General features: G+C 35.0%; 1 protein-coding gene across 1 annotated transcript in view; it reads left to right on the plus strand.

The window, feature by feature from the left end:
* The first annotated feature begins 7,572 nt into the window (after positions 1–7,572).
* The window catches only part of LOC107698561 (uncharacterized), an 8,110-nt gene continuing 6,637 nt past the window's right edge, over positions 7,573–9,045 (plus strand). The window contains exons 1-3 of the mRNA XM_016499598.1: positions 7,573–7,660; positions 8,004–8,126; positions 8,288–8,326. Of these exons, the coding sequence (XP_016355084.1) occupies positions 8,069–8,126; positions 8,288–8,326 (97 nt within the window). The 5' untranslated portion in view covers positions 7,573–7,660; positions 8,004–8,068. The remainder of the gene's footprint in view (positions 7,661–8,003; positions 8,127–8,287; positions 8,327–9,045) is intronic.

Raw genomic sequence — 9,045 nt, forward strand, 5'->3', positions numbered from 1 at the left:
TTTCCTGCAAAGTTTAGCTCTAACCCTAATCAAACACACCTGAGCATGCTAATCAATGCCTTTACGATCATTAGAAAAATAGTTTGATCAGGGTTGGAGCTAAACTCTGCAGCGCATTGGCCCTTTAGGGCAAGATTTGAGGAACCCTACTGTAGAGTGACAGAATCTCTCTCCATCACTGACACTGACTTCATTTCATCTGTCTCTACACCTGAAGAACAAACAGAAATGGTTATCCAGATAGACACTCATACAGTAAGTAACTTTCTATTCGCTCAGCTTTTTAAACTGTTTACTTATCCAATTGGTAAATCATTTTCTTTGACTTTAATGGTACTAACAGGAGAAATAAAAACACATCAGAGAATATGGCCCAGCCCAGTCACAACAAATAAAAAATAATTAAAGCCTTATAGCCTTTATAATGTATAAACATTATTAGAGTTTGTGTAAGCAGACATTTTGTTCGTTAATATCAAACAATGCAAATCCTTGGCAAATTTCAACAGTAGCTATTTACGTACCAACAAGACCTAACAAAGACAAACAGAACAAAACAAACACACGGACCATTTTTAAGCCGTTTGCCCAAAAGTCAATAACTCAAAACACAATGACAAGACTCAAAGTGACCAGTCGCTGCATGCGAATCCTCCCTTGCAGGATGTGACCCCTTAGTCTGCACTAGCTGTGGTCGCAGTGGATATGTTGGAGTCTCAACATGTGTTTTAATATATGTAGCATTTAACTTCTTTTTAGCGGAAAATCGTCTTTAACACAAGCAGTTAAAATAGTCTTGTTTGCTGTATCAAATATTTTTCACGGTGAAAAAAGTCAGAAAACAGAATAGTTGAGTGAATGTTCTCATCAAATCTCATCAAGTTTTTTGTCAAGAAGCACCTGTATACTGTGAATTGGTTATGCTCCTCTATCATCCGCTAAACGCATAAATGTTCATGTAAAATATTTACAAAAGTCAAAATAATTATATCAAATAAAGAGAAAAGAAATAAAGGAAGAAAACTGTTTCTAGCACATTGGTGTTGATGAATTAACGACATTATTTCACTGAAAAACAATTCAGACTGCATATTCATGTCAGCAGAAGAAAAGAAACCCTTCACCCACAAACTACATAAGTTTTTTTGTCCACCCAACAAATGAAACCATGTCTTGTTTCAGATAAGATAAGAGACCACAACAGGGTTCACTTTGACTCACAAACTGTCACACATTCAGAGAATCACATCTATTTTTATATTTCTGCATGAGAAAAACATACACTTTCTATGGGTCGATTTTAAAAATGACATTTAAATCAAGTACCATTGTGTCTAATTATACTATTAGCAAACTGCAAAAATACACCTTCGGTTTTAAGAGAACATGACAATGTTATTTGAAAAATTTACATGATTATTGCGCTGAATTGGTTTTCAATTTTGCAAATGATGTTGCTTTTAAATGTACTTTGCATTCACATTAACACATAGTAGGCTACTTAAAATCCCCATAGTATGTGAGAACAGAATATAACTCCCTTTTTCACTACATGGACTGCAACAAGTAATTATTAAAACAAGACGTGAAATGTATATAGTTTGATATACTCTCAGTTCTTGATCAAGTGAAAGTGTATCTGTGCACTGAATGTTATATCAAGTGAGGCTGAGACAGGCCATTGGCATTCTTGCACTTCTGTAGTGTACACAGAGTTTCGGGCTCTCTAGCAACATCACCAGTTAAAATAGAACATTGCAACTTTCTTGTGGAGGAATAGTGATATTTAAAAACTGAAATTATCATTATTATATCTGTTTGATAGTTTCTATAATGATATAGGGAGAAAAAAAGCTTGCATTTGCATATAGGCTATCCGTGTTTTCCTTATAAACTCTGTTTTCATTTGAAACGTGCATATTGAAAAAAGTCTTCATAGCAAATTTTTATTGCTGAAGTAATTTAAGTAGGCTATACGAGGGACACAAATGCAGAAATGCAGTGTGCTTACAAAGAATATAACTACCTTTTTCACTACATGGACTGCAACAAGTAATTATTAAAACAAGACTTGAAATGTATATAGTTTGATATACTCTCAGTTCTTGATCAAGTGAAAGTGTATCTGTGCACTGAATGTTATATCAAGTGAGGCTGAGACAGGCCATTGGCATTCTTGCACTTCTGTAGTGTACACAGAGTTTCGGGCTCTCTAGCAACATCACCAGTTAAAATAGAACATTGCAACTTTCTTGTGGAGGAATAGTGATATTTAAAAACTGAAATTATCATTATTATATCTGTTTGATAGTTTCTATAATGATATAGGGAGAAAAAAAGCTTGCATTTGCATATAGGCTATCCGTGTTTTCCTTATAAACTCTGTTTTCATTTGAAACGTGCATATTGAAAAAAGTCTTCATAGCAAATTTTTATTGCTGAAGTAATTTAAGTAGGCTATACGAGGGACACAAATGCAGAAATGCAGTGTGCTTACAACAATGCTTGAAATAAACCTCTACAAATGTATCTGTGACCTAATAAAAGAGACCTTTTTTACTTCTTCATATTATATTGGGTATCATGTAGAATTATTGAAGTCATACAATTTAATGTGCATTAAATGTGTCACGTATTATATTTTTAAGCTTTTTTTTTACATCAAAATCTTTCCACATTCACCTGTTTGGGAATCACCAATCTCCAAGCACTAATAGATTAAAATATTTAATCATTATCTACTCACCCGTTCGAAACCAGTATGAACAAAAAAACACATTTCTCAAAGTGTCTTCTACAGAAGAACGAGTCATACAACCTTGAAACAACATGAGAGTGAGTGGATTTTTATTTTTTGAATGAACTGTCCCTTTAAAATGGACCTACGAAAGCATACATCATGTTTTTCTTTACTGTATTTAGTTAAGTCAAATACAGAGCAAAAAACACAGAACACTTAACAGTTTAGGGTATGTGAGAAAGAACTACTAATAATAAATATTATAATAAATATCATATACAGTATAAGCATACATTGTGTCTGTTCTTTGACCATATGTTGCACTGAAAAACAACCTACTTATGTTTAAGAATGGTGTGTGAAAGCATCCAAAATGTCATGATCCACAGTGTTGTGTTAATCATGCTTAACATTTGAAAATCTTATTCACATTTTTTTTTCTTATTCTTCAATGTCAGCCGAACTCTGTTCTCCCAACTCCTCCTGAGATGAATATCTTCTGAGATGAATTAAAGTTAGTCTTTCAGTCATTTAAGAACACACTTTCATGTTCACAGTTCTCTGATGTTTGGTTAATAGTAACATGACCTGCAGGTTAACAAATAAAATATGTTCTCTTTTTTTAGTAAGTCTTTTATTTGGACTCTTTATAGCAAATTAAAACCAAACATTCTATTGTAGAATATATTAGTTACATTCATTAAATGTTACTATGACAAGTATTGCTTTATGAATAGAATTCAAATTGAAAAGACAAGAAACCTTCAACACAATATGTGTATGTGGAATAAAGCAATGCAAAATTAAGTGAGTGTCTGGAGTCTGAGATAATTATTAAAACAGCCTCCATGTGACTCTCACATCCGATCTGAACCAGTGACTTTACACGATGATCGATATATGTGGAAACATCACAAAAACAAAACAAAGCCATATTATGACATATGTATGATTTCTTAAAATAAAAATGAAATAATATTATTGGAGAAGCTGCTGACCTAGGTCCAAGAAGACTGTGCCATCATAACAATGCTTTAAAGGGGTCATATGATGCTGCTAAAAAGAACATTATTTGGTGTATTTGGTGTAATGAAATGTGTTTATGCGGTTTAAGGTTCAAAAAACACATTATTTTCCACATACTGTACATTCTTGTTTCTCCTCTGCTAGAAACTGTTGTAAGCACACTGCAGTACTAGTCACCAATTACAACTGGGCTATTAATCAAACTATTCAAACAAAAATTAAAGTCTCACAAATGAAGTAAATAGCTAAACACATCAAAGAGTAAAAACTATATGGGTTAGCACAGGTTATTCTACTTGTTTGCTCTGCTGTGTGTCTGTATCAATTTATCATATTACACAAACTATGCATTGTTTTGACACTGTTGCAGTTAATGCTTAACATTGAAACTTCGACACGCCCACAATATGGGAACTAATGAATATTCATGTAAACTCCACCCACTGGAACAGTTTTTCACAGGAACTGAATATTACACAAAACCGGTCTTCACGCAATCCAGCTCCACTTTCCTTTTATTTTTTTCCACTCAGATTTTATTTAACCCTTTCTTAACTCATCGATATGAAGATATTAATTGTTTTATTATTATTATTACTACACATACACGGTAAGTGGTAGATACATACTTTCGGTTTTGATCAGCTTATATAACCGCAATTCCTATAATTCCGGTTATCTTAATGTGAGGGAGAAAATGACAAAAAGCAACTGTCTAGAATGTTTTGTAGTGATCAAAGTAAGAGCCTACTTGTCGAAATCTGTAGACCTCGTTTGCATGTGTGGCGGAACAGATAAAAGTACTAAACTCGCTAAGTCTTTATGGGTGCAACTTTACTCGTAAGCTGCTTGAGCACAGTTATATGAGCACTGTTTGAAAATACCTCCGTTTTTTGACAAGATTGATCTTACAGAATACTAAAAAAATATATATATATATTAATTAATACTTACAACAATTTTAGCTTTTCTCACATTGAAGTTGCAGAAACCTGTCTTGACTGGTTGAACGCAAGTTCTCACACCCTTGAAAACATAATAAATGTGATAACCCATTTTTTCATAACATTCCATCCTGAAGTTTTTTTGTTTGTTTGTTTTGCTTGGGTCCTTTCTAGTGAGTCCTGTTTTACTCAAGGCCCAATTTTAAGAGTACATCTTAAGGTCTGTGCTATGTGATACGTCGTGCAAAGTCAATGGCCAGGGCCAAAGAGGCTTGAAATTTTCATGCAAGTATATCTATATCAGGCATAAGTGCATGGGTTGTATACACTCTAAAAAATGCTGGGTTGTTTCAACCCAACTTTGGGTCAAATATGGACTAACCCAACTTTTGGGTTAAAAAATGTAATCCAACGGTTGGGTATTTGACCCATATTTGACCCAATGTTGGGTTGAAACAACCCAGCATTTTTTAGGGTGTAGAAATCATTAATGCAGAGCACAAAAAACTATTTGTGTGTTATGTTATATTGTACATTAACAAATTATGTCTTGTGCTGCTTCATTTACATGGACCAGGAAGGTATAAAATCACCATTGGCATATATATATATATATATATACATACACACCTTTGTCCTAACTCTTTGATAAACTAAACTACAAGGAGTTGGTCACTCCCTTTGCCAAAGGACTCTGACCTTTCTTTGATTCAGAACTCAGATTGTTAGGATAATTAATATGATAACAGAAGACCTACACCAGATTCTGGTCCAAATGTAGTGTGCGTCCTTTCACCTGTTTGCATTTCACATACAGTACTTACTGTGTTGTGGTTTTGCGATTGAATCTCTATCTGAATAACCATTTCTATTTGTTCTGCAGGTGTGTCTGGTGCTGAGACAGATGCAATAGAATCAGTATCAGTGATGGAGGGAGATTCTGTCACTTTACATACTGGTGAAACACAGACAGAAGATCTGAAAGTGTGGACCTTTGGACCTGAAAATACTGTCATAGCTATGAACTCTGAAATTAAGATATCTAGAGACAGATTTCTGGTGAACCAATCAACTGGATCTCTTACCATCAAGAACATCACAACTCATTTTTCTGGAATATATAAATTAAATGTCGTCAGGAAGAGCACATACAAGACATTTAATGTTACTGTCTATGGTGAGTAGCTCAAGTCTTTCAGTGGAATTATCTACTTTATCTACTAATCAAGTTTGCATTAAAATAAATGTTAATCATTTAAAATGTAAAGCAATTATACTTCCTAAAGGTCTATGATATGTTACTCAAGATGTTTGGCCTAGTGATCTACTGTAAGTACTGTTGTAGAGGGGGCCGACATACTGATTGTGTTTAAGCTGCGTTTACACTGCATGCTTAATGCACAGATCTGATCTTTTGACCATATCTGATTTTTTTGGCCCACCTGCTTACATTCACTTTAGACACGACGAGTGGTATCCATTCAGTCAGAATTTGTGCTGCAGAACATCCATGACAGCTGTTGTCCATGCAGGCAAATAATAATGGCCACTCGACATGAATTATTAAAAGTATTTAATTTATTAAAATTAAAATGATTAAAATTAAAGTAATTTTAATTGCATGGCCATTTAAAACCCAAGTCTCTACCATGTCCATAGTAAAGCGATCACTGACAATCATTCTGGGCAGGAATTAATGTAAACACAAATATTGAATATCAGTCATGTCTAAAGTGAATGTAAACAGGCGGTATGTGCATTAAGACTTGCCACGTGCAACAAATTCTGATCTGTGTCGGATATGAGCAAAAAAATCTGATTTTTTTGTGCCAGTGTAAACGCAGCCCAAGATTGCATTATTATTTTGATTCTGACTCCTCCTCCTACTCTTCCCCATTGGAAGCAGCACTTCTTAACACAGAAACACTTAAACATTAAGAATGTTATGTTGAGACTAAAGCGATAGATTTATTGACTAACTTGTTTAAAGTTATATCTATTCTTTCAACTCCTGTCATGATCATGTAAACTTGGTACAATTTGCATGCTATCAAAGCAGGTTCATTCACCTCAAAACTCAAAAGGATGATTTAGACAACTTTACAACTCAAATAATGTATAATTGACTGAATAATTCATATAAGAGCTTTAACAAAAAACTTTATAAAATAAAGCCAATTATTTAAAAAAAAAATGTTATGCTAATAGATTTCAATAGCCAGTGCTTTGTTATTTGTGAACATTTCAAACTACTGCATTAAAGCGTCGTTCAGATTTCTTTCAGATAAACATATAGATTTACCAATAAATGTTGATTTATCTGAAAATTATATTTTGCCTGTTTATTCTCTAATGCTTTCCAGCTCGTCTGTCTGTTCCTGTCATCAGCAGAAACTCTTCACAGTGTTCTTCCTCAAATAATGTATAATTGACTGAATAATTCATATAATTCATATATAAACTTTATAAAATAAAGCCAATTATTTAAAAAAAAAATGTTATGCTAATAGATTTCAATAGCCAGTGCTTTGTTATTTGTGAACATTTCAAACTACTGCATTAAAGCGTCGTTCAGATTTCTTTCAGATAAACATATAGATTTACCAATAAATGTTGATTTATCTGAAAATTATATTTTGCCTGTTTATTCTCTAATGCTTTCCAGCTCGTCTGTCTGTTCCTGTCATCAGCAGAAACTCTTCACAGTGTTCTTCATCATCATCATGTTTATTGGTGTGTTCAGTGGTGAATGTGGGTCATGTGACTCTCTCCTGGTACAAAGGAAACAGTTTATTGTCCAGCATCAGTGTGTCTGATCTCAGCATCAGTCTCTCTCTACCTCTGGAGGTGGAATATCAGGATAAAAACACCTACAGCTGTGTGCTCAACAATCCCATCAGCAACCAGACTCAACATCTGGACATCACTCAACTCTGTCACACATGTTCAGGTATGTACACCAATATAAAAATATGGTACTCCTACAAACTCTAAATTCTAATAGCAAAGCTCAGCTAAATAACTATACTAAGAAGGGCAAAGAGTTCAACAGGTCACACAGCATTTATATTACGTTTGTAGTGCATTATTAATGTCAGCTGACTAACTTTCCATTTTACGGATGCAGTTATGAACATAACCATGGATACATCCTTATAGCTATACTAGTGAAAACAAACAAACTCTGTGCCAAATAGACTCACAGCTTAAACGGCATCAGTATGTCACAACCCGATATTGTCAGTTCCAGTACATCTCCACAAGTTTCTAATGTCTCTACTTCTCTATTACAGCACAAGGACTGTCCTCTGGCATTAAAGTGGGGATAGGTGTTGTTGTCTTCCTGCTGGTTGCTGGGATGGGTGCTGTGGTTTACTATTGCTACAACAAATTTGACAAAACAAAAGAAAAAAATAGTAAGTGTTACATACGGCTGATACAATGAGAAAACTATGTGAAATACCTTTGAAAAAAGTTAACTTTGTAACTACAAAAAATTGCTTGACTGTGCTAGAATTGTATTATTTTGCTTCTCTTAATTAATTCATTGTTTAATAAAGTGATTATTTTATAACAGATCAAACTCCTATGGAACAAGCTATTCCACTAAACAATGGTAAGGTGTTATATTTCTTGATATACTGTATATATTAACACCTGACTGTTGTGTTGAATGAGACGTGGCTTTATTCATTTTACCCATTTCTGTTAAGGACATAATTGTTTATTTGTCTAAAGAACGTCTAGGTTACTTGTGTAACCCTCGTTCCCTGAAGGAGGGAACGGAGACGTTACGTCAGTCGTGACTGATGAATTGGGATCTCGCCCGAGAGCCCAATCACCTTCGAGTGTTAACTAAACAAGCCAATGACAGTTGGCGTGCGTGTTTCGCCACGCGCACCCCGCCCCGCAGCGCGGGTATAAAAGGAGAGCGCGTGCAAACGCACATCAGTTTTTCGCTGAGGAGCCGAGACTATGTGCGGTAAGGTGTGATATACTGTATATATTAACACCTGACTGTTGTGTTGAATGAGACGTGGCTTTATTCATTTTACCCATTTCTGTTAAGGACATAATTGTTTATTTGTCTAAAGAACGTCTAGGTTACTTGTGTAACCCTCGTTCCCTGAAGGACAGAACGGAGACGTTACGTCAGTCGTGACTGACGAATTGGGATCTCGCCCGAGAACGCCACTATTGCTGACCCCCTCCAGTGCCCTGCGGAAGCCGGCAAGTCCCCCCACACCAGCTGGGGCGAAAGATAGGACAGCGGCTAGGCAGAGGTGTCCGCACTGCTGTTCCATACAGTGGTACATTGGATAACACTGGGAAAGC

Source organism: Sinocyclocheilus anshuiensis, unplaced genomic scaffold (assembly GCF_001515605.1).
Source record: "Sinocyclocheilus anshuiensis isolate Anshui unplaced genomic scaffold, SAMN03320099.WGS_v1.1 scaffold118, whole genome shotgun sequence".
NCBI lineage: Eukaryota > Metazoa > Chordata > Actinopteri > Cypriniformes > Cyprinidae > Sinocyclocheilus > Sinocyclocheilus anshuiensis.